The sequence below is a fragment of the Bubalus kerabau genome, chromosome 1, assembly GCF_029407905.1.
Source record: "Bubalus kerabau isolate K-KA32 ecotype Philippines breed swamp buffalo chromosome 1, PCC_UOA_SB_1v2, whole genome shotgun sequence".
Classification (NCBI taxonomy): Eukaryota; Metazoa; Chordata; class Mammalia; order Artiodactyla; family Bovidae; genus Bubalus; species Bubalus kerabau.
Window position 1 is genome coordinate 113,419,074 of NC_073624.1, and position 25,792 is coordinate 113,444,865.

Below are 25,792 nucleotides of genomic sequence, written 5' to 3' on the forward strand. Positions count from 1 at the left end.
TTTGGACACGAATGACATCTTTGTTCTATGCCAGTCCACTCTCCATTCTGAAATAGCTGAGCTGAATCCTATTTGGATCAAATTTAAATGCCTAATAGAGTCCTCATTACATTGAAAATAAGAATTATGAATATTCTGAGTAGAATCACTTGTGAGTCTCTGAAAGTGGTCACGTGCATGTATCTGTATGTGTCAGGATGAGACTGGTCTGTTCTCTAAAACAACAGAGAAAAAGTTCGACAGTAAATACACACACAAAAAATACCTTGAAAGTAAATTGCTCGTTGAAGACAGGATTAAGGGTCTTTCGGTGGACTTTTGTCTCAAATTTCTTCTTTTTATCGGGCAGCAGAAAAACCTTCACATAGGGATCAGAGGTGCCCCCCATGTCCAAGGCGGGCAGCTCGGCAGCCTGGATGATTCCTACCAGCAGCTGAAATGAGAGGCAGGAGACGGCCAACATCGGCATTGGTGAACATGCTGGAAAAGACTGATTTGTTCACAAGGCTGCATATTGTGATTGTTCTTTTCTTCTTTGCTTTTGATAAACTTTTATTCTCTTAAGAAGCTGAACACAGAAGGCAAATGAAATGATATACCCAGATTTCAGAAACTCAATTATAACAGACGCAGGCTCTAGGAAGCCTGGTTTTAAACACAAAAGAGGCTTTTTAAAAGGTTGCTGATTACATTTAAATATGGAATTCATATTTGCAAAAGGGTTGCAATCAAATAACTTTCCAGTTGCTAAAAGCCCTTGTGTATTATTTTTCTTACCAGAGTGTGATTTGTAAGTGGAAATAAGTTGTTAAACAATCACAAGCCTGTAATTATAAAGCAGGAAAATTTTATTTTGAACCAATGCTTCAGACCCCTTGCTAAATAGAAATTTCTTAGAAATTGGGTAGCTTTTTGAGATAAAAATAAGATCTTCAAGTTTCTGTCATATTTGACCTTTACTTGTATGCTTGCTACTTCTTGTTTTAACTTAGAGTAAAATAATTATTATATATTAAATTCTGTATTTAAATATAGGACATAGGGTCAAAGAAAAAATAATTTCAGCTTCATCTAAAAGAAGGGGAGATTACAGTTATGGTTTTAATGCTAAGTGACTGTCTGATTTTATTCAAATACAGCAGAAATCTCTGCATTTCTTCACATCTGATTTTTCTCAGTGATACATTCCTATTTCTTATTATGAATGTGAGTGTTGACTGGCATTGTTCATGTTTTTGCAAAGGAAACAGAAGGTGTGAGCGGACTGTTCTGATGCTCTGCCATCAGTCATGCTGTGTCAACAGACTGGTTTAGATTCATATGGGAAACAAAAGTAGACTCTTACTGTTATTCAAGGCATATACTATTCAGAAAATGCAGAATGTATAGCTTTCACATCTTCAAATGGGGTCTGAAATTTTGAGACTGTACTTTTTTCAACCAATAGGGTGGAAAAGCAATTCACCTCTTAAAAAAAAACAGTCACAGCAACTGTTTACAAAATTGATCCATTGTGTGCATAAGTGTGCTTTGGCCCGTTGGCTCAATTTTTAATCTGGACCAATACCCTTCAAGATTGTTGTTTCCATTTTAATGTTTCAGTATCTTTGTGACACCTTCATACAACAGTAGCAATAATAATGCTGGATTGTAAGTATTCAAAACGTAGACAGATGGTCAAAGAATGGCTAAAATAGACATAAGCTTATAAAGACATGATCAGTAAAGCAAACAGTTTGTCTCTTGATTTGCCAAGTTGGTATTTGGAATTTGCTTTTGGTTAGCAATGTGAATAAGCGAGATTATATTCTCTCCTCTCTTTTTGCAATACTTTTTCTTTGGGGCAGGGAAAGAACTAGTGATATAGCCTAAAGTCTTTTAAACTTGATCATCTATACTTGGAAGGTTTGGGGGCATTTTGTTGATAAGAGGTGGAATTACTTTTCCAACTCCCCTCTGGCTTCTGCTTGAGAGATAAACATCACATTTTTCTCCACCGTGAAAGCTTCTTAGGGGGCTTTAAGGATTGTCTTTTAGTTTTGGTAAGCAACGGTGTATATTTGATTACAGCCTTATCTACAAAAAGTCTCAGACTTTATGTCCCATGACTCACAGGAATCATTTTGTAAATCAGATTAGCTGAGAACATTCAGAAAAATAAATGCAGAATATTAAATTTTATCAGGTAGAATATTATAGATGCTCAGAATGAAATACCTCCTAAAATGTGTTTGCTAGAAAGAGAAGAATAAATACATTTGCATGATGTTTGAGTAAAAAAATTCAATTCTATATTCTTTTTTTTTTCAGTGCTATATTCTTAAAAATACTACTTTATAAAATGTTACTTATAATACTCAAAACCAATGTAGGAGTTTCAAAATTATGACTAGCCAGGATGAGGTGCGCCTAGATTTCTATTGAAAATATGAAAGCAGAATTAATTCGTAGAAAAATGTTGGATACATATATAAAAGCAGTTTGAGTGAGAGTGAGTGAGTGAAAGTCGCTCAGTTGTGTCTGACTTTTTGCGACCCCATGGACTATACAGTCCATGGAATTCTCTAGGCCAGAATACTGGAATGGGTAGCCGTTCCCTTCTCCAGGGGATCTTCCCAACCCAAGGATTGAACCCAGGTCTCCCACATTGCAGGCAGATTCTTTACCAGCTGATTCACAAGGGAAGCCGTCTATATTTCTGCAAAAGATGTTTTGTGTTAAGGTAACATTTGCTGACCTTGACCTTCCCTGCTGCTGCTGCTGCTGCTAAGTCACTTCAGTCGTGTCCGACTCTGTGTGACCCCATAGACGGCAGCCCACCAGGCTTCCCCGTCCCTGGGATTCTCCAGGCAAGAACATTGGAGTGGGTTGCCATTTCCTTCTCCAATGCATGAAAGTGAAAAGGGAAAGTGAAGTCGCTCAGTTGTGTCCAACTCTTAGCGACCCCATGGACTGCAGCCTACCAGGCTCCTCCAATCCATGGGATTTTCCAGGCAAGAGTACTGGAGTGGGGTGCCATTGCCTTCTCCATGACCTTCCCTAGAATTTATAAATAATAGGCAGTTTTGCTCTTAACCAACCCCTGATAATCAAATCATGGTATAAATGATAAAAATAACCTAAAAGACCCTATTTACTTAAGTAGAAATAGTATACCTATAATTCTGTATAAATCCATATTTACAAGGCTGTATCTGTAACCAACATGCAGCTTTCTGAAAAGTAGGATAAAATAATGAACTAGGACTGTAATGAAGCTAATTAAATGCAATTATTTATAATATGACCATGCATATCAATACATTCTTTGTAAGGAATCCTCTGGACACTTCAAGAAGTAAAGATGTTATGTGAACTAAATAAAGCCCAGAATTTCTGCCATTACTTAGAGCTCACAGTATTACTGACTTTGGACATTAGTTACCAAAGCTGACTTTTGGTGTTTGATTTATTTATCATTTACTTCTCATCAAATTGGACATAATTAACACATGCTACAGTTAGGTAGTAACTGTATTTACATCTATCAAGTTCTTTCCCACCCTGAAAGATCAGTGAACTGATCAAACCAGAGATTTAAAACAAACTGGAGAGATTTAAAGCTACCCTAGTTGAAAAAGAACTGTGTCTTAAAGATTCTTAAGAACCTGATCTCTAACGCAGCTAATTCTCATTTAATTTTTAAAATTTCTTGAACAGTTTAGAAGGTAAAGGGATATCATCATCAAAATCATGGATCCTAGAAGGTCTTTTTAGGTAAAGAGATTTTTCTTTTTAAACATTTATCTTTGGGGTACCATGAAAACAGGGAGCTAATAAAAACTAGCTAATATTATATCATTCATCTTGGTGGCACTTCACGACTTTTAAAGCTGGAAGGTCTGTGTTTGACACAACTTGTATGGAGGCTCAGATGGTAAAGCATCAGCCTACCATGTGGGAGACCTGGGTTCAATCCCTGGGTTAGGAAGATCTCCTGGAGAAGGAAATAGTAACCCACTCCAGTATTCTTGCCTGGAAAATCCCATGGACGGAGGAACCTGGTAGGCTACAATCCATGGGGTGGCAAAGAGTCGGACATGACTGAGCGACTTCACTTTCACTTCACTTCTATTTCGTTGTTACTTTTGGGGATGCATGCAAAGGCACTAGAAGTCAGTAGCTGGTCTTTCTACTTTTCTAGAGCTGTTAACTCATTTGTGCCAGGAGTTCTACCTAGTGTCATAGAAGGAAATGAAACTCATGGAAAGCTGATTTTTAAATCCTTGATTCCTTATCAAGCAGTTAAATTTTTTTTTCTTCAAAACTTTGGCTTAATTGATGGTCTAACTTGCCCTATTTAGAGCTAAATCCATGAATTCTGAAGAAGATCGTTGTACTCAGGCTGAGGGATCTATGCCTAGGAACTCTCAGAATCAGTCAGATGGCTTCAAGGTAATTTGTATTCTGCCTGCCTGCTGAAAGTGCCATAGTAGATGTAATCGGCTGAACCCTATGGATTCTAATTACCAGAAGTTAAATTAGCAAGTGGGGGACCACCTGTACTTAGAAACGATTTCATCAATAGCTTCGATAATTGCATTTTCCCCTTGTAGCAAATGAAATGTTTTAAGAAGTATCTTGTTTCAATTTCTGGTTGGTATTTCAGAAAATGTAATGGAATTACAAGACATTTTCCCCCTCGGACCTGGTTATTCTGGAAATCATAATCCAGTGAGTATTGAAGTTTTCCCAGTTTCTCTTCTTCTTTGGGTTCTTCTTTCTCTTCACCATCAGTCAATCCGGTTTCAGCATCATCATCCTTCAGGGCCTATAAGCAAGGGAAAGGGGAATATATGTGAATTTAAGTGAATTTTCATCGAACCCAAATGACACTGGGCCTGTGGTTAACACTTCCAAGCTGTCAGAAGCAAGCACTGAGATGCAGGAATCTCCATTTGTCTGACACACATTCACATCTGCTGCTGACATATTTTTAAAAATTCCACTTGTGCAAGGAATTTTCCCCCCAATCAGCAAGCAACATGGAAGCAATGGAAAAAGCCCCTCAGAATATTGCAAGCAAAAAATGTAAAGTTGTTGCAAAGAAAATGTCAACTTGGTATTACATTTGACTCTGATAAAATCGCTTCTTTCTGAGGTGTGATAAACATGCTATTAATCAGGCCAGTTTTCACATTCATGTAGTTTAAAGAGATCTACGCTAAGCACCATGTAAAACACCCTTGTTACATGCAGTGGAGTAATTTATATGAAATGTGTGGCCTTTTCTTGTTTTGCTTCCTATGAAAAAGATAGTTGACTAAGTTATTCTCAGAAAAATAGTAATTTCCTATGTCTTGCATATACATTTACAGTGGTTATGGAAAAAGAGGAAAAAAGAAACATGCCACCAGCAAATGCATGTTTAGAGAAAAATCTACTCCAGTTCCAGTTTAAGTTTACTGTTTTATTTTTATAACAGCTCCACAGAAAGCTAGGCTGAATTAAATTGATTTATGGGTCTATTTGATACCAAAAGGTAAAAGGAATTATGTTTGCAATTTTGTCAAACTGAACTTTGTATAAAAACTCATTTTGTGGTAACAAGCAAAAATCATGGCATAAAATTCTCAAAACTCAGTTTGGACCAGTTGAATGTTCCTTATAACCTAAAACTTAAGTGTGATGTAAATCGAAATACTAGAAAGCTCATAATTTCATAAAATTCATGCATATGTTCCCTTTATTTAAAAAATATATAATGTATTTTCCCAATACGTGTAAAAATTTTACTCAAAAAGTCATAGGCTGTAAAGATTATAAATATTAGAAGTTCTGTTTCTAGGGGTGTGCATTCTCACTGCTTTAAAAAATTAGGAAAGATAATTAGAAATCCATAAGTAGTTATTATTCAAAGTGAAAAATGATACAGTGTTACATTTTCCTGAACACTATTGAGGTTGAAAACTTTTGTATTTTTTCTTCTGGGGATTGCCTGTATAACATACCCTTTGCTAATTTTTCTGCTCTGTTGTTTGCCACTTTAATATCTGTATGACTCAATCTTTCTGCTGTTATATTGGCAAGTATTCTCTCCTAGGTTTTGGTTATGGCATTTTCATTGCCTTGTGTGTGTGTGTATGTGTGTGTTACTGAAGAATCTAACAAAATTGCAGATAAGACATATGAATGGTGGGCTGCTTAATATCTCTGACAATGTAAAAAAAAATCTAAACTCTTGTCAGTGATCAAATTATATCTGAGAACTCTTGTAGAACTCAAATGCAAGAAGTATAACCAGGCTTCAGAAAGGCTTCAGAGTCATTAGACTACAGGTCTACCACCAATCTCCCCTCTCTCACCCAGATTACATCGTCTTTTTTGTCTTCTCAGAGAAAGGTTTCTGTTCACTTATCCATTTATACAGAGACCTGCAGTGATGCCTCAAAACGCAACCTCAGTCTCCGAACTGACAAGACTTTGCAATTGGGCTCTACTTATCTAACTCTAATTTGATCCTAAAAATCAGACTTGGCATCATCTTACTAGAACTCAGTCGGGTGGAAAGATTGCATAAACAGAGAGCTGAACTGTAGTCAGAGATGCTTCCCATTTTGTGCTTCCTGAAAAATTTCAAGAGCCTACAATGACTTTGGAAAATTGCCATTATTACATCTGTGCAGAAACCTTTCAGAACTGGTTAGCCATACCCCATTTTATTTGGAAGTTTATACTTCGTTGTCTCCTTGAATAGTAAAATGTTGATTTACCAATAGCCCAAGGCAGGAGAACAACATAATTATTTAAAAATTAATCTTTTAGCTTGAAGGTGTTGCTAATAGAAAAATAATAGTAAAGTGACAAGAAAAGACTACTGAGTTTAATTGGAGGACTTGAAGCAGTGAACCCACATTGCCTTTTCAAAACCTCAGCTGTGTATAGGTCTTTAACACTGTGAAAAGATGTGTTCAGAAAATGGCAATGTAGGTAATTTGCTTCCTGTAAGACTTTAATTTTTTGAATGGCAAACTATTTAATGCAATTTTTTGCCTGAAAAAAATCTTCACACTATTCTACCATAAACATAAAAAATTTCATGGATTAAAATACTTTTTCAAATTCTCTTTCAGAACTGATAATTTACATATCATATTTCAGCTCAGTGTAATTTGAAAGGGTTGAGATATTAAATCTCCTTTTCCCTAAGTGGTTTTTACCCTAATAAAAGGTGCAAGACCATCTCTGCAATTACTCTGCATGAAATAGGGCTAAATTTTTGATAATTTCTCAGTGTCACTGTTCATCTCTGATGTGATTAAGTCTATTCTTGTGCCAAAGGCTGAGTTTAAGCAAGACATTTTCTGTACCTTTACATTAAATTGAGACCTATTAAATCAGTAGCTATTATAATATCTAAAGAGCAATTAGTCCCTACCCCAACCCCTAACAAAATGCAGAGGAAAAGGCATGTAAGCCCAGAAGTTCTCAGAGTTTGATAAACTGTACTAGAAAAAACTGTGTTGGGAAAAAGACTTTGTTTTAATTGCAAAACTTTAGTGCATATGCTTCTGGCTTGATTCAACATTCATAAGGTGCTTAGTTGTACTTGGATAAACTGTCAGAAGGTGCTTTGTCCATGCTAAGTTAAACTGTTCAGACTTGGAATTGATAAGGGACACTAAAAAGGGAGCATAAGACACTGAATTTTCTTTCTGTACCCATTGATTAAAACTTGAGCTTTCTAATACTGTTCTCTTTAATCAGTTAGCAATGTTTAAAATGAGAACCCTTTATCTTAAAAAAAAAATCGATTTAGTTCAGCCTTTTGATGTGTGTCAGAATGGTACACCCTCAGCTGTGGAGCCCCAGCTACCAGGCCACTAAATGTATCTGAGCAGTGACTTAGGGGTGTCTAATAGAGGAGACCTACCGCAAGGGACAGTCCCGAACAGTCATGAGACACAACACAGATAGGGAGGACATAGAAGGAAGAAATAAAAATTTAAATATCCACACACAGTAGTAAAAACCATGGAGAAATGACCTCTCCAGACCTCAGACTTTGCAAGCTGATATTGCCCCTCTGTATTTTTAGTGCTTTTAAGTTTTAAACCATTAAAAACCTTTAAATATATATCCTTTGCTGTATAAAAATACTATCTATCATCACCATTTTGTTGTCATTGCAGAATATTTAAAAATTCTTCCTTGGTTATAAAATCTTATCATAGAGACATAGTCATGATTATTGAGCTCTGAATTTATATGTGTTCTTATTTGGAATGAAATGGTAAAAACTTACTGATGTCTCCTAGAGCTTAGGTATCTTAAAGCATATCTAAAATGCCTCTTACACCTGTCTACTTTCTAGATATGAAGAGCCATGGGTTCTCACTATTGCTTTCCTCATGTTTATGTCAATATTTTGTCTAAAATTGCTTGAAAATGTAAGTAAAGAATAATTTAACCTTGTTTATGCTATTTTGAACTTGGATGATCAGATGATCACCACATGACATAGCATCTTAAAATATGTACATTTTGTTGTGATGCTTTATCTTTTCTTTTGAAAAAAATGATAGAAATCGATTGGTTACTTTTATCTCCTTAAAAAGTAGCATAAGCTATTATTATATAACTGTTTACCAATGGGGCCTATTTTCGCTTGCTCAGAGTATAATTTCTTCTGTACATTTTATTGGTCATAAGTTAAAATAAAACCTATAAAATCCTAGTACCCAAAATGATCTACTTAAAATGATTAAAAAACACCTTTTGGATTGTTGAAATTCTAAATGCTATATTGTAATAGTAGACTGCTATAAACTATCAATGACTTCCTAGTATTTTCTTATTTGACTCATTTCTCTTCCCCTCTCATCCAAAAGACTTGGTGAGCAATGAAAAATTAACCATCAGTTCTCTGTATTTACTGTTTTTGAGATCTTGGTCATTTATCCATGTCATAACAGGGGTAATAAACACCATTACTATGCTATAAATTACAGTCTTACATCCTACAGAACAAATTCCACAAAGAAAAATACAAATTTATTGTCCTAGGAAGAAAGGATGTAGTAATCATTTAATATTATTTAGTGCTTTTAATTGGTAATTCTAGCATACATGAAAACCACATTTGAATTTTATTGAAGATATGAAAATGATAGTATTATATTTCCAGTTTGTTTCATAGATACAGATGAAATCCACATACAAATTACTCAGACCATCCATGTCCATCTAGATTTTTACTACATTTCATCTCCCAAATATGTTGTCTAAAGAAATCTATCAAGTCCTGCTGGTTACACAAAATGATGAAATAAGCAAGACATGATTTAAAACTTCAGCTTCTATGTAACAAATTAGCCAAAAAGAAAAATCCTTCTTAGACATCTGTGGTTGAACATCGGTGCCTGGGCTCCTCTGGCTGTGGTTAGGAACTTTGAGAAAAATGTAACCTTTGATACTGAGTTCAGAATGAAGCTCTCTGAATGGGAATGCAAGTATTGTGTTCGTTCTATAGCTCTGAAACCAAGCAAAAGTTCGAAAATGAGCCTTTGTGAAATCGTTTTCAAGAGACATTACTGTGTCTTTGAGAAAAGTGTTTAAAACTCAAGCTGGGGAGACGGATTAGTGTCCTGACTGTGTGGAGAACTATGAAAGTGTACTATAAAGGCCCTCCTTAACTAAATTATTCTTAAGGGGATACACATATTTAAGAGTATAATTAATAGGAAGACTATAAGGAGAATTTATAAAACTACCTATATATGTTGCTATTAGGGAATAAATAGAAATTTTGATTTATTTGAAGGGAAACAGTGGTAACTCAAAGTATTATCTTTGAAAAATCTTTACATTTACTTTTTATATGAAATAAGTGTTCTTTAGAAATATTCCAAAATGAATATGATTCCAAAAGAGAAGTGAAGGGGCATTTAATTATTATAACTATTAATAGTAGACTTTATTCTCAACCAAATCATCTGGTCTAGGAAAAATAGACAATGGTATAAAGCAGCGGTCCCCAAACCTGGGCCACCGACCGGACCACAGAGCAGGAGGTGAGTGGCTACTGAGCAAAGTTTCATCTGCTGCTCCACATGGCTCACAGTACTGCCTGAACCCTCCTCATCCCTATCCATAGAAAAACTGTCTTCCACAAAACTGTCCCCTGGTGTCAGAAAGGCTGGGGACCGCTGGTGTCAAGGAGCAGTCCTTAGCCTTGGGAAGATAACTCAGGCAGATGGATTTTATAACCTGCATTATGGCTCTAACTCTCCTTAAGTGGAGTTAAAATAAGGGTTTTGCCTTAAAATTCTACCCTGTTCTTTAGATCCAATTCATCATTCTCTTCCTTCTCTTGTATAATTCATTGTTCCTAAAGCACTTATCACTGAGCTGGATGACTGCATAGGGATGGTAGCTTTCATCATGTGTGACAAATAGCTGTAAGACTCAGTATTTAATGGTGATTATGAACCGTGATAATGTTAAAAAGATATCCTGCCCAAGAGAGAGAACAGATACTCTTTATTCTGTTTCTCAAAATCTAGACCCACTTATAATGGGTTAAACAGATGTAATAAAAATGTTTAGGTATCATTTCAGTATGCCGGGCCTATCAAGATGGCCTTACGGTCATGGATGCCCTTTCTTGGTTTATATGCCTGGTGGTGGTGGTTTGGTGGTTTAGTTCCAAAGTTATCTCTGACTCTAGCGACCCCATGGACTGTAGTCTACCAGGCTCCTCTGATCATGGGCTTTTCCCAGGCAAGAATACTGGAGTGGGTTGGGATCTTCCCAAACCAGGGATTGAACCCACTTCCCTGGTGGCTCAGGTGGTAAAAAATCTGCCTTCAATGCAGGAGATGGAGGTTCAATTCCTGGGTCAGGAAGATTCCCCTGGAGAAGGGAATGGCTACCCACTTTAGTACTATTGCCTAGATAATTCCACAGACTGAGAAGAACAAATGACTTTCAAGTAGGGTAGAACTGTATATGCTTAGGAGATTGGAAAACTGCCGCTTGTTTCCATTGTACTTTGGATGTTGAGCAATGACTAAAAGGATTGCAAAACATTTCTACCACACTGGCAAGTGTCTGGATATTGTTTATGTCTTCATTTGGCATGAAATAATAAACTGTCTATTCTTAAATTTTTAATAAAATAATATAAGAAGAAATATGGAATGAATACGTTACCTGATCTTTCATGGTCTTCCCCAAGTCTTTCACATCTTTCATGTTAATGGCATTCTTCCCTCCCTTTTCCTTTCCCTTCTTCTTGTTTTTCTTTTTGAATAAGCATTTCTTACAGATACAAAAGCAGCAGGTCAGGACTAAAAGGACCGCAACTATGGCTATGGCAATTAAGGCCCATGGTGGCACTGAAAGAAAAAAAAAATGTGCAGAGACTATTAATAATAAAGCATTTACATATGCAAGACCTTTAAATTCACTTGCTGTACAGCTACTCACTCACCCATTTGTATTTAGTGAGCTCCAGGCACACTGCCGCACGTTGCTTTATCTGTGTTTCCTCTGCCTATGGTGTATCTATCTTTTCCTCCTCACTCTTCCAGGCATGTCAGACGTCATCTCCTCTCTACAGCTTTCCCTGCCCCTCCAGGCTGGATTTTTATTGATCCATTCCTTCATTTTTTCAGAGCGTATCTCTGGAGTTTGGCCTTTGAATTTAAACCCTGGCTCCCCGACTTACTAGTTGTGTGACCTTGGGCAAGTTCCTAACGTCTCTCTGTCTCAGTGTCTTCATCTCTAAGACCCAGTACATATAAACAATGGAATAGTACTCAACCATAAAAACGAATTTAATTGGGTCCTTTGTAGACATGTGGATGGAGCTGGAGAGTGTCATACAGAGTGAAGTAAAAGAGAAAAGCAAATATTCTATATTAATGCAAATATGTGAAGTCTAGAAAATGGTATAAATGATCTTTTTTGGAAAGCAGAAATAGAGAAACAGATGTCGAGAACAAATGTATGGATGCCAAGGGGGAAAGGGGAGAGGTGGGGGGAACTGGAAGGTTGGGATAGACATATATATATGATTGGTTTCATGTATAAAACAGACAACTGATAGTCTTTCTGAAGATTAAAATAAGAGGTAGTGCTTGGCACATAGCAAAAACTTAATAAATATTAGCTGCTGTTGTTACTTATCTATTAAATACTACAGGTTCTAGTAACATGTTCTGGGCACAGTGGAAGATGTAGACATTAATAATAATACAAAAAAACAGAAAAGCAAAAGTAAAATCCTAAGAGTAGCGAAGGTTAGGAAGAAGGACTTGGTGCTCTGAAAGTAGATCATGGGCAGATTTACCCATACAGGGTCTCTGGAAGCAGGGCAGTGCTTATAAAGCCAGGCTTAGATTCAGGCTTGGCTGCTTACAGGCTGTGTGCCTGGCCAGACTGTTTAACTGTTATGGATTTCTGTTTCCCTGTCTATAACGTGAAGATAATAATGGTACCCATTTCATCTCCTTTCAAGGCTGAGTTAATAGACTAATAGTCTTAGAAGGGCATCCACCACGTAGCAAAAATTCAATGAATATTAGCTATTTTTTTTTTAAATTCAAGGCATGAGGCTAAGTATTGTGGGTGACAGAGCTCAGATACATGTGGGAACATAAAACATGCATGTATGAAAAAGGGGGTGACAACTGACAGGCTTTAGGTAAGAAAATGAGAGAGGAAGAGAGATTTTTTTAGATAAGAGCATAGACTTCAGATTTACAGGGTCTATTTAATAAAGCATATACAAATAAAGATACTCAAACATTCTTTTCTATTACAAGTTGCCCAACTACTAAAAGTAGCTCTATTTTCTCATTTGTTTTCCCCTGCATATGTGCTTATAAAAAATCAGTTCTCATGGAAACATGGAGGATTTCAGTTTGCCTAGAAAGTAATTATTTATCCATTGAGATTAATCAGAAGAAGTAGTAATTAGATTTGTCTGTTGTAATAAAAAAAAGACATTGGGTACTGAAATGGTAAGGAAAAGTGCTATTTTCTTCTAGCTACATAAACATCATTAGTATTAATGATTGTTGAACACAAGTCAGGAGTACTCTGATAATGTAAAAACACTTAAAAATTAACTTCTCTTCAAAACTGAGAAAATTCACTCACTTGGCTCCTTTTGCACTTAGCTTCATAGTGGAAAAGACTTACTCTGCATATTATTCTAGCTTATGAAAGACGACTAGATGTTATACCCTATGGATGTCTAAAACCATAACTGGTGAAATTGTCTTTTCAGCCAAAGAAAGATTTGTGTGAAAGTTACAGATGAGCCCTTCAGTTCAGTTGCTCAGTCGTGTCCAGCTGGACTGCAGCACACCAGGCTCTCTGTCCATCACCAACTCCTGGAGTTTACTCAAACTCATGTTCATTGAGTCAGTGATGCCATCCAACCATCTCATCCTTGGTCATCCCCTTTACCTCCCACCTTCAATCTTTCCCAGCATCAGGGTCTTTTCCAATGAGTCAGCTCTTCACATCAGGCGGCCAAACTATTGGAGTTTCAGCTTCAGCATCAGTCTTTCCAATGAATATTCAGAACTCATTTCCTTTAGGATGGACTGGTTGGACTCCTTGCAGTCCAAGGAACCCTCAAGAATCTTCTCCAACACCACAATTCAAAAGCACCAATTCTTTCACACTCAGCTTTCTTTATAGTTCAACTCTCGCATCTGTACATGACTACTGGAAAAACCATAGCTTTGACTAGATGGACCTTTGTTGGCAAAGTAATGTCTCTGCTTTTAATATGCTAAGTTGGTCATAACTTTTCTTCCAAGAAGAATGTGTCTTTTAATTTCATGGCTGCAGTCACTATCTGCAGTGATTTTGGAGCCCCCCAAAATAAAGTCTGTCACTGTTTCCATTGTTTCCCCATCTATTTGCCATGAATGATGGGATGCCATGATCTTAGTTTTCTGAATGTTGAGTTTTAAGCAACCTTCTTCACTCTCCTCTTTTGCTTTCATCAAGAGGCTCTTTAGTTCTTCCCTTTCTGCCATAAGGGTGGTGTCATCAGCATATCTGAGGTTATTGATATTTTTACCAGCAATCTTGATTCCAGCCCAGCATTTCTCATGAAATGCTGCATATGAGTTAAATAAGCAGGGTGACAGTATACATCCTTGATGTACTCCTTTTCCTATTTGGAACCAGTCTGTTGTTCCATGTCCAGTTCTAACTGTTGCTTCCTGACCTGCATATAGGTTTCTCAAGAGGCAGGTCAGGTGGTCTGGTATTCCCATCTCTCTAAGAATTTTTCATAGTTTGTTGTAAGACATATTTTTTTAGAGTTTTCTAATCTCATTAAGCAATCATATTTTTAAAAAAACATAAAGCAAGCTTAGGTAACCAATGATATCATTCACAGTACTTCATTTAAAAGCCTGTAAGTCTTTTGATCTAGTTAAAACCTTGCCATGCATGAATGAGCGAGCCTATGTATTCATTACAGGCAAGACAGTATTAATAATGACCCTTCATTTTGAACCTCGTAAATTATCCTCTTAGTCGGACTTGTATGATAGTCTCTCAGAGAGCTACATAAAACTCTCTTAAATTACCCAAGGCAAGACAGAGATCATTTGACAACCTCACAAAAAGAAAACAGCCTGTGAAAGCCCAGGAACATTATTTATAAGAGTTAGAGAGGAACAGGATTACAGGAAGAAGTTTGATATACAGTAACTTGAAGGTGAATTATAACCATTGAAAACCTTTTGTTTTTGACCTCTGTGCCTTATAGTGCTGCTGTCTTCTAGAGTTGCTTTCAGCTGATCTTCTGAATAGCTTAACTTTAACTTGGAATATGCTATATTAAACACATGAAATGAGCAAAAATTTCCTCACACAATATTGGCATCTTTAGATAGAATTAAAGAGAAAGCCTTAATGCTATCATTTTATGTACCTGTGTGAAAACTGGACTGAATAGTTAATTATAAAACACCAATTTAAATTAAAAGAAGTTATTGGAATCGAATTTTCATGTTAATATTTTTGTTTTGTAGAGCAACTAAACCTTGAGAATTTGATAAGTTTAGTCAGAAATACTGTCCACAGTATTATTGCTTTGTAGTATTTATGAAAATAAGTTTCAATATTAGTGACCAAATCTCCTGAAATATATTTTGGATTACACCAAAAATTTATTGAAGATCTACTTATTATGGGCCAGCAGCTGTGCTACAGCTTTACATATATTATATAATCTTCACAGAAATTTTGTTCATTACTAAGCAAAGTAATAGTGGGAGAAATTGAAATATGTTTTACATCATTATTAGTTTAAAATGCACATATTATAAATGTGTACAAAGGAAAAATGCTTGTCTGGCTGTGAAGCCTACTTCATAGGACATTTTACTTTTGAAAAAAATGGACAAAATAAGTAACAGCATAAGATGCTTCCAAGAGTAATTTCTTTAATATAAAATCTAGTTTTAATCAAAAATAGGCTCATCAAAATATTGCTACTGGCAGAAAGCTATCAATTTGTTTTTATTGCTACCTAAGGATCTTTAGATCTTTTGGAGAAGACTCTTGAGAGTCCCTTGGACTGCAAGGAGATCCAACCAGATCATTCTGAAGGAGATCAGCCCTGGGATTTCTTTGGAGCGAATGATGCTAAAGCTGAAACTCCAGTACTTTGGCCACCTCATGCGAAGAATTGACTCATTGGAAAAGACTCTGATGCTGGAAGGGATTGGGGGCAGGAGGAGAAGGGGACGACAGAGGAGGAGATGGCTGGATGGCATCTCTGCCTCGATGGACGTGAGTCTCAGTGAACTCCGGGAGTTGGTGATGGACAGGGAGGCCTGGTGTGCTGCGATTCATGGGGTCGCAAAGAGTCGGACACAACTGAGCGACTGAACTGAACTGAAATGAAGGATCTTTATATGGAATTTTACAACATGAATTTTAACATTTAACTTAAGGACCTTTCAGCAGAATATAATAGACTAATGGAAAAACTTTCCATTAAAAATGTTATTTTCATCTTCTAGTTAATGAATTAATCTCACATATCATTTAACCTGAAGGTAGACTGATGCACAAGAATTTAGTCCAAGTCAATTCTGTTTCTGATGTTTAGACTTTGTGGTACCCAGAATAATGACTCTTCAACAATGCCCACATTCTGTTCCCTGGAACCTCTGTATGTGTTACTCAACCGAAAAAAAAAAAGGGACTTTTCAAATGTGATCTTGAGATAGTGAGATTATCCTGGGTTATCTGGATGGACTTATGCTCCTTCTAAGTGGGAAAGGGAGGCAAGAGTTTCAGAATCAGAGATATGTGAGGATTCTGTGCTGTTGATTTTGAAGATGGAGGAAAGGACCACGAGCCAAGGAAGGTAGATGATCTCTAGAAGCTGGAAAAGCAACAAAACGGATTCTGTCCTACAGCATCAACTGTTGCTGATGCGTCCTTTCCCGTGCCTGAACTTCAGGTTAGTTACGTGCTTGCTTCTGTATTCCAGAGCTGTGCTCCCAGCTGCCTAGAACATGTTCCTTATGAACCTTTTATTATCTTCTCAAACCAGTTCTCAAACTCTGTGGCTTTTGTCAGTGCTTCTATAATTTCCTGTCTCTCGGATATTGGAACCATGTGGAAATTCTAACTTCCTTATGCAACTGATTGGCGAGTCTTGTCATTTCTATTTGGATGCATTTTATTCTATTTTTTTACATATATTTTGACTTGGGAGGTCTGACATTACCTCCCATCTGATCTCCCTTCCCTTCAGTTATCTCTTCTCTCCATTTTATCTGTTCATTGTTATCAAACAAAGCTTTCTTTTTAAATTTTTTATTGAAGTATAGTTGATTTACAATGTTGTATTAGTTTCTGCTGTACAGCAGTGATTCAGTTGTACATATATGTAATATATATTCTTCATATTCTGTTTCATTATGGTTTATCAAATGGTGTTGAATATAGTTCCCTGTGCTGTACAATAGGACCTTGTTTGTGAACAAAACTTTCTAATACATAATTTTCTATTATTTTGTGCATAGCTTTTATAGTCCTCTGTGGTTTGGCCCAGCCCATCTGTCCACCTTTCCTTCTCTCCGCTCTTCTACACCCACCTGTAGTCTCATCAGACTGGACAACTTATTGGGCTTTGCTCAATTTTACCCCCATGGTTTTCTAAAGCAGATTCATTCTTTTTCAAAATGGCTGTTCTTTCCCTCTTTAGTCATTTAAATAATACTTGTTTTCCCAAGGCTCAATACAAGCCTCACTGAATGTTGACAGATTTTAAAATACAAATATTGCATATATTTGCTTAAATTCCCCTCTCTCACCTAGTGGGGAATAGGGACCATGTGGTATACACTGGGTGGTCTGTTAGACTGGCATAAAAAAGATGAATGATGCAAAGATAAAAAGACAAACCTGTAAAAATGTGTAAAAGATATTTAAAAAACCCCTTCCTACACGTGAAATTAATTTCTTGCTGACTTAAAGCTTAGCTCTTTGTAGATTATTCATGACACAAAGCAGTGATATTTAATTCAAACTTAATAAAAATAATTTGGAACCAATTAGAAATACATTTTCATCAGCAAGTCTTCTGGTGGAGAAAAAAACCCCAAACAACTATTTTCCCTTATCAAGAGAGGCTGTTATTTTATGAGAAGTTAGCAGTTTCAAAAAGTAATTATTTAATCAAACAATTACTTACTGAGGAACTACTGTGTGTCAGACTTTTTTCTCAGGTCTGGAATACAGTGGTAAACATGGTTTCTGTAATCATGAAGCTTACTTTTGGCTTCCCAGTTGTTAAAAGTTGCGAAGTTCAGTCCTCAGAACATAATATAGTACATTTTCAGATGGAAACTGCACGGCTTAACACACTCCTGTGGACAGATTTAGAGCTCCAGGGGTACGTTTATGGATGAACTCAACTAGTAAATATTCTTTCTATAATAAAAATGTAACACTCAAATTGAAAAGTCTCCTTCCCCCCACCCCAGAGAGTTTTGGCCCTAAATAAATTTCTAATTACTTAAGGGAATCTGACATACACTTTAAAAAAGTAGATACTCCAAATATCCTTTTCTTCAATAGAACAAGAAATATTCTTTTCCTTAATATATGGTAAAATCAAAGATGAAAAAGGGTATTGCACAGAGTACATTTATAAAAGAGAAAATTTTAGCATTACTGATAGCAACCGTGTGTGTCAACTTTACGCTCCCAGATCTGCTCCTTAGACGCTCATCGTGCCTCAGACTTATGGTATGAGCAGTTGGTGAAAAGGGGTTTTTCTAATTTACATGGAAGGCCCTTATGGCTGAGAGGTGGCCTGCTCAAGCTCTCCTAAATTCTGAGCTCTCACCGCCAAAGAGATTTATTTTTTTGCCTTCTCTAAAATACCTGACTCAGTACTTTCTGCTTAATGGTGCTCAGTACTATCTGCCTAAGGGTGTTCAGTAAATGAAACCCACATCCCTATGCTCCTTCTTTTTCTTAAAGTTTTTCTGTATTGAAGTATAATTGGTTTACAATATCATGTCAGTTTCAGGTGTACAGCAAAGTGAGTCATATATATGTGTGTGTGTATGTTTATATGTGTATATATATATATATCTTTTTTCAATTCTTTTTCATTACAGGTTATTACATGATATTGAATATAATTCCATGTAAGACCAAGGTTTTAATCTCAAATTTTATTGCCTTTTGTTCCATCTGTTATAAAAACAAATAAAAGCAAAAAAAAAAAAAAAAAACAAAAAAACAAGAAACAAACCTCTACAGCATGTAAATATTTACATACATTATTTTCCCCATTTTGAACTAGAAAAAATGGTCACTACAGTCTATATTCTTGACCTCAAGCAGGAGAGAACTGGACAATTCCTGAGGCCCACCATACCCCATTTTTTTCTGTAGGTCAGCTACTCAATTCCATGCCCTTGGCTCTGATTCTCTCCTTTATTTCTAGTTAGCTACTGCAATCACCTATGACAAACTTTTGGTGGATTGGCTCATTGGGTTCAAGTTTTAATCAAGGGCAAAACTTAACTTGTTTTGTCTTTCTGCCTTGATTTCACTTTCTAGGGCTGCTCTGCATTTTTTCTCCATTCCATTTCCATTAATCATATTAAGAAACAACCTTAAAAACTTATCTCTTTTACAAGATGGACAGTATTTTCCTCTCTGGGAAATGTAAGCTTTTATATTTACATCAGTCCTTGGTATTTGAGCCAAGAGCCTCAAGATACACAGGTGATATCATTGCTATGGCCACTGTAAAAATTCAGCAATATTTTTAAGAATTTTTTACCTTTCATATATCTCTATTTGTCATATGAGTGCCTCCCCACTGCCCTAAGGTCTGTGTAATTCATTTTATGAATCATTTATATAAAACCTAATTCTAACATTTATTGAAGAATTTGCCAACTTCTAGGTTTACCCCATACAAGCCATCTTTCTATATCATAATATATTGATGTAAGATGCAGAATATCATAGAAAAATAATAACTCTGCTCCTAATCAGCAAGAAAAATAACCTATATTTTTCAAGCTTTGCTTTTAGACTATAAGTAATTAGTAAAAACATAAAAGGATAATTTTTCAAAACTTGGCAAAAAAAGAAGCCTTGCATTTTAAAGATTTTCCTAAATTAAAGAATGCAAATGGCAAAAAGTTCTGAAAATATGTGAATTAATATACTCATTAACCACCTCTGGAGACAGAATGTTAAATGCAAAATTTGAAATAGTGTATGAAGTGATTCAGAATATGACTTAAGATTAAACCCACCACTCAAAGATCAGAATGAAGAATTTCTCATTATAGCCTGAAATGGCTTCAAAGATCATCCATCTTTGGCTTCTGGGTATTAAGCTTATTTTTCTTCACTCTTTAGAATGGTGGTTGTAAGCCCCCTTTGAGTTGTATTCTCCTTTTAGCATATGCTAAAGCTTTGAATTCTTGATGGGAAAGTATGTATATTTATGTTTTAAAATTTCCACACAACTGGGGAAGTGTGGTACCCTTGTGGAAATCACAGTTCCCTAGATCAACAAGACCACTGGACTCTGAATTAAAAACTCCTATTCTAGAGCATCAGAATAAAACTCAAGATTAGTGAGTTAGGGAGAATGTTTTCTTTATTTGGTCATCTAACCTTGTATTTCTGGTGCTAGTAGTAAAAAAGAATCTTCCTACCAATGTAGGCGTACTGCCTACCAATGTATGCCTACTAATCTGCCTACCAAATCTGCATATCAATATATGCCTACCATCTGCTTACCAATGTATGCATACAATACTTTGGCCACCTGTTGGGAAGAACTGATTCATTGGAAAAGACCCTGATGCTGGGAAAGATTGAAGGCAGGAAGAGAAGGGGACAACAGAGGATGAGATGGTTGGATGACATCACCGACTTGATGGACATGATTTTAAGTAAGCTCTGGGAGTTGGTGATGGACAGGGAAGCCTGGCATGCTGCAGTCCATGGGGTCACAAAGAGTCAGACATGACTGAGTGACTGAACTGACTGACCAGTGTAGATGTGGGCTAAGGGAATGGCAACTTGTTCCACTGGTCTTGGCTGGGAAATCCATGCACAGAGGAACCTGGTGGGCTACAGTCTATGGGGTCACAAAGTGTTGGACACGACTGAGCACAACATTTCACTTATTTCTTCTTGGCAACCTGCGGTGTGCTTATACAATGCTGGAAATGGTGGGGGAAACAAAACACAGAGAAGATGGGCCCCTTTCTCCAAGAGCTTATGAAAACTAACTCCAAGGAAAAAACTGTACAAGACAGGAGGCAATACGAGTTAAACACAGGAACTCACTGCATTAGATGGGCTCTGTAGGTGGCAGGTTAGAGAAGGGTAAGATAAAAGTCCTAGAGTTCAAGGACGGCTTCATCAGGGAGGTGAGTTACACAGTGAATGTTACACAGTGAAAATAGCATTTGGGGAATTCCAGTTTTTTCCTTCTCTCTTTCCCTTCCTGACTCCCTCCCTTCCTATCTGACTCCCTCCTTCTCTTTGTTCTTTTCTCCTTCCTTTCCTTTGAGCTTTAGACTCCTTTTAATCAAACTTTTTACCCAGTGACTATCTTGGTAAACAAAACTCTCAATAAGACACAGACATAAATCTATGTTTAGATTTTTAAAAATCATAGTAACTGGAAAGACATTTCCTTGAAGTAAACACAAATAACCTTCAGAATTGCCTTTGTTAGAACACATTTCACATTTCTTATAACATAGTTCTGTTTAGCTTTTCAGTATGAACCCCTGACAAAAACCAAACTGGGAAATGTGTCTGTATAAATGTGCTGTAAAAATTATACAAGTCATTGACTGGAGTCAGCTGTGCTGTGATTAGTCTCTCAGTTGAGACCAACTCTTTGTGACCCCATGGACTGTAGCCCGCCAGGCTTCTCTGTCCATGGGGATTCTCCAGGCAAAAGTACGGGAGTGGGTTGCCATGTCTTCTTCAGGGGGATCTTCCCAGCCCAGGGATCAAACCTTGGTCTCCCACTTTGCAGGTGGATTCTTTACCATCTGAGTCACCAGGGAAGCCAGGAGTCAACTAACGGTGGCTTTTTGAGGGGGATGTATTGTGTGAAATGGAGAAGGCAATGGCACCCCACTCCAGTACTCTTGCCTGGAGAATCCCATGGATGGAGGAGCCTGGTAGGCTGCAGTCCATGGGGTCGCTAAGAGTTGGACATGACTGAGCGACTTCACTTTCACTTATCACTTTCATGCATTGGAGAAGGAAATGGCAACCCACTCCAGTGTTCTTGCCTGGAGAATCCCAGGGATGGGGGAGCCTGGTGGGCTACCATCTATGGGGTCTCACAGAGTTGGACACGACTGAAGCGACTTAGCAGCAGCAGCATTTTGTGAAAAATAACGTCAGAGAGAGGCTCAATCATTCATTCATCCACTTGAATGTCTATTCAATGCAGTAATTCTCAACACATTGGAGGAACAGTGAAGAAGTCTGAAATAATTTACTTAATCAACTTACAGTCCAGTTGGGCAGATTTGATTAATAGAAGTGAAGCAATTGTGAACAATATCAGCATGTTAAATGCCAAATTAAATGGTGCCTTTTGTTAGATTCTAATTTTATATGGTCACAGCAATCTTATTCTACTTGTCTAATGAGCACTAGCTTAAAATTGCTTTTAAAAACTTTAAAACTTAATAAAATAGGAAATCAGTTTCTTTGTTCATATATGCTTAAAAAACTTAACACAAAATAAGACTTCAGTAAAATACATTGCTTTGATAGACAGGAAATCACAACCTACACAACCTACAAAAAAACCTGATTTTTTTTTTTTTTTTTAACCAGAACCTCTATTTATTGATTTAAAATGCACTGTGCTGCTGAACAAATTCAGTCCCTGCTGTCAACTGATTAAGGTCATGAATATTTCTTGCTTTAGCAAGGCTCAGTCATTACCAAAAGTTAGTTGACTCAAGGCCATTTTACCTGTGCAGATATTAATCAAATAACTAATTTTATAAAATGTCTGCAATAATTGTCAGCTATCAATGATAAGGCCAAGTCATGCATATCTTCATGATATTGGACTGTCTGAAATTTGACATGGAAAATGATGTTGGGTCTTTAGGCAGAGATAAGGCCCCTGCACAACTTTCAGCGGATTTAGATAAGGCTCCAGAATCAGCTCAGGAGCTTGCTGTCTGCTGGCTCCAGGGAGAAGTGTGTTGGTAAACATGGAGGGTTGCCAGGTAAGTTGGCAGATGTGAAAGCAATTCACGAGCTAATCAGTGCTGAAGCCCTTGGAAGTTCGTAACATTTTTCAGTCATGCTGTGGACAACACAATTTCCTGGCTAAAGGGAAATCCATTTATCTTGTAACATTTACAGCATGTCTTTCTTGAGTTTTGATTTCTAAGTTCAAAACTAATAAAGAATTATGTCTCAGATTGTTCTTCCCCTAGTAAAAGCGAACTTTCTTCTTGACCTTGGTATGTAAGGGCTTCAAAATAAGCATCTCTTGGATTTCAGTCCAATTAATATTTGATTTTATTTTGATGCTTTGAATTAGGTCAACCATATCTTTAATCTGTTTTCTGTCTTTGGCAAAGATGGCCAAGAAAAAAGACTATTCCAAGAATTGAACATGGCACCTGTTGTTAACTTTGGGATAATTCAATAGTTGAGAGTCTATTTGTTTCTTTACTCAGCAGTTTAATATTATTAGGATGAAATACAATTATGATAAAATAATGTCAGCTAAATGGGCAGATATGTTCCCTGCTTCCCTATGCTCTTTTATAACAGAAGAAACAAACAAAAGGACCGTTGCCTTTATTATCTGCTGTTTGGAAGGATCCCTTCCTCCCCCATACTTCCTGTTTAGTATTCTAGGAGCACACACTGCATTTTTAGAATGCCCTGTAACTTGGAGAGATTTGATTGTACTGACAGGAGAACTGTGTGGTTGCCATGCATGAGCGAAGAAGGGCAGGACTTTCGAGTCTTTCCAGTCATGAAAGGAAAGAGTCAGGTTCATTAATTCCATTACTATACAAAGTGACAGGTAGACAACAGTGAAAACAAAGCTGCTTGCTTGTCTAGCTCTCCACAGGACATTTTTTCCTTGATGATCCAACGGACTGCTGCTGCTGCAGACTACACTTATTAATTTTCCTCTCCAACTGTTGTTTTCTCTGTTTGTTTCAATCTATTTCTCCCCATGGCAGTTTTATCTGTCCGATTCTCAATTTGTAGCATTATCTTTGTGTTTCCTGGCTCTTGGATGTGAACTTCCATTTTTAGTTTACAGCTCCCATGACCCTTGATTTCCTGTTTCTGGCTTTTGACAGGGTTTCCCCTACGCTGGTCCGTGGTGTATATGGTGACTTTTTATATATCTGTTTTTTTCCTTTTAATTATGATTTTTCTTCTGTGCTGAGCTCATGTTTTGAAGCACTGCAACAGCGAGCAGTTGTCAAAGTCCTGCACAGATCTTGGTTTTTGTAGTTTCTGACAAATCTCCACTAAGAATGTAGAATTCCCTTTACGCTCCTCATTAAACTCAGTTAAACTCAGTCATTTCTTCCTCTGAATGACGACCATTAGACTTCCTCCAAACGTCCACCACCTGAGTAATACCACGCAGGGGCATTTACATTGTCTCTCATCCACATTCATTTATGCCTTCTGACTTGCATTATCACATCTTGATCCATGGTTTCTAGTATCTTTGTTATTTGTCTCTTCAACATGAAGATGCTATATGAAGAGGGATGCTATTATCTTCCTTTCCTTTGCCTTCTATGACGTATCAGTTGGTTTGGGTACACGGTAAGTCTTAAGAAATGCTTACTGAATAAATGAAAGTATAATCAGAGGTGGAGACAACCTTCTTCAAATACTTTTTACACATAGTGAGGGCCTGGCTCCTGGGACACCTTGTTGAAACTAAAACACACTCTTTATTTATTTATTTTTTCAGTTTTATTTATTATTATTTTTTTACTTTACAATATTGTGGTGGTTTTTGCCATACATTGACATGAATCCGCCATGGGTGTACACGTGTTCCCCATCCTGAACCCCCCTCCCATCTCCCTCCCCATCCCATCCCTCTGGGTCGTCCCAGTGCACCAGCCCCGAGCACCCTGTATCATGCATCGAACCTGGACTGGCGATTCGTTTCACATATGATAATATACATGTTACAATGCCATTCTCCCATATCATCCTGCCCTCGCCCTTTCCCACAGAGTCCAAAAGACTGTTCTATACATCTGTGTCTCTTTTGCTGTCTCACATACAGGGTTATCGTCACCATCTTTCTAAATTCCATATATGTGTGTAAAACACACACTTTAAAAAAAATTACAGATTAAATCCTGTTAAGACTGCAAAGGCGTATCAACTTTTCTAGATTATTTAGAAAATCTGTGCAAGTATTCTTTATTTTTTTAATTCTAGGCAGACTATGGAGAAAGCAGAAAACTGGCTCATTTTTTCCTGTCAATTATTTTTCCTAAATAGTTTTTATGTTGTATATCCCCTTCAACGTTTCTCTTAAAATTGTACTAGTGATGCTGATATGGTTTTCCTTTTCTTTATCAAGTCTCTGCAGTATCTCCTCATTCAACCTCTCATTTATAAAGTTCTTGCATTTTGTGACACTTTCACATTACCTCAACTGATTTGACCCTAAAAGCCAAATTGTAGAGCAGCAAAAGTAGATACCGTAAGTAGATGTCCATTTTATAGATCAGAACACTGAGGATTTGAACTATGGTTTCTGTAATGTGATTTCTTTTAGAGTGGGATAATACTTAAGTCATTGGGGTTTAATTTTCATGCTCTTATATATTCTGTCATTCTATATAGAAATGAGCAAATATTCACTAAACTGCTAAGAAGAGTTTAGTTTTGTGAACATACTTATATGTTACTGTCTGGATTCTTTTGACTGAAATAACTTTTAATTGTTTATACCAAATCAATAAAATCATGTATCAAAAGATACTGATAATAATTATAATAACTGGGCAACATCAGATATAACATAGATCATGCCACTTAAATTACCAAATCAATTTCATCAAGTTATTTAGACTTCCTGAACTTGTTTCACTATCTGTAACAAGGGAGCTGGGTGAAGCAAGGAAATAACTATATAAACTCTGATTTGTGATATGTACATTTATGACATACAGAGTACTTAGAATGGGAAATAATATGAAGGAAAGTTTAAAATGTC

General features: G+C 36.7%; 1 protein-coding gene and 1 long non-coding RNA gene across 13 annotated transcripts in view; one reads left to right on the plus strand and one right to left on the minus strand.

Annotated features, from left to right (window-relative positions):
* The window catches only part of SYT1 (synaptotagmin 1), a 230,662-nt gene that overhangs the window by 159,143 nt on the left and 45,727 nt on the right, over positions 1-25,792 (minus strand). Inside the window, exons 2-4 of one of the 2 annotated variants that reach the window (XM_055587097.1) lie at positions 11,194-11,378; positions 4,688-4,801; positions 266-433 (exon numbers count right to left, since the gene is read on the minus strand). In XM_055587097.1, the coding sequence (XP_055443072.1) occupies positions 266-433; positions 4,688-4,801; positions 11,194-11,378 (467 nt within the window). Of the gene's footprint in view, positions 1-265; positions 434-4,687; positions 4,811-11,193; positions 11,379-25,792 lie in introns of both variants that reach the window. The other variant, XM_055587092.1, reaches the window with a different exon arrangement.
* The window catches only part of LOC129656425 (uncharacterized), a 214,883-nt gene that overhangs the window by 106,638 nt on the left and 82,453 nt on the right, over positions 1-25,792 (plus strand). For 7 of the 11 annotated variants that reach the window (XR_008716353.1, XR_008716346.1, XR_008716344.1 and 4 more), the window contains 2 exons: positions 4,649-4,713; positions 16,365-16,489. This is a non-coding gene — a long non-coding RNA (uncharacterized LOC129656425). The remainder of the gene's footprint in view (positions 1-4,648; positions 4,714-16,364; positions 16,490-25,792) is intronic. The other 4 variants (XR_008716351.1, XR_008716347.1, XR_008716352.1 and 1 more) reach the window with 2 other exon arrangements.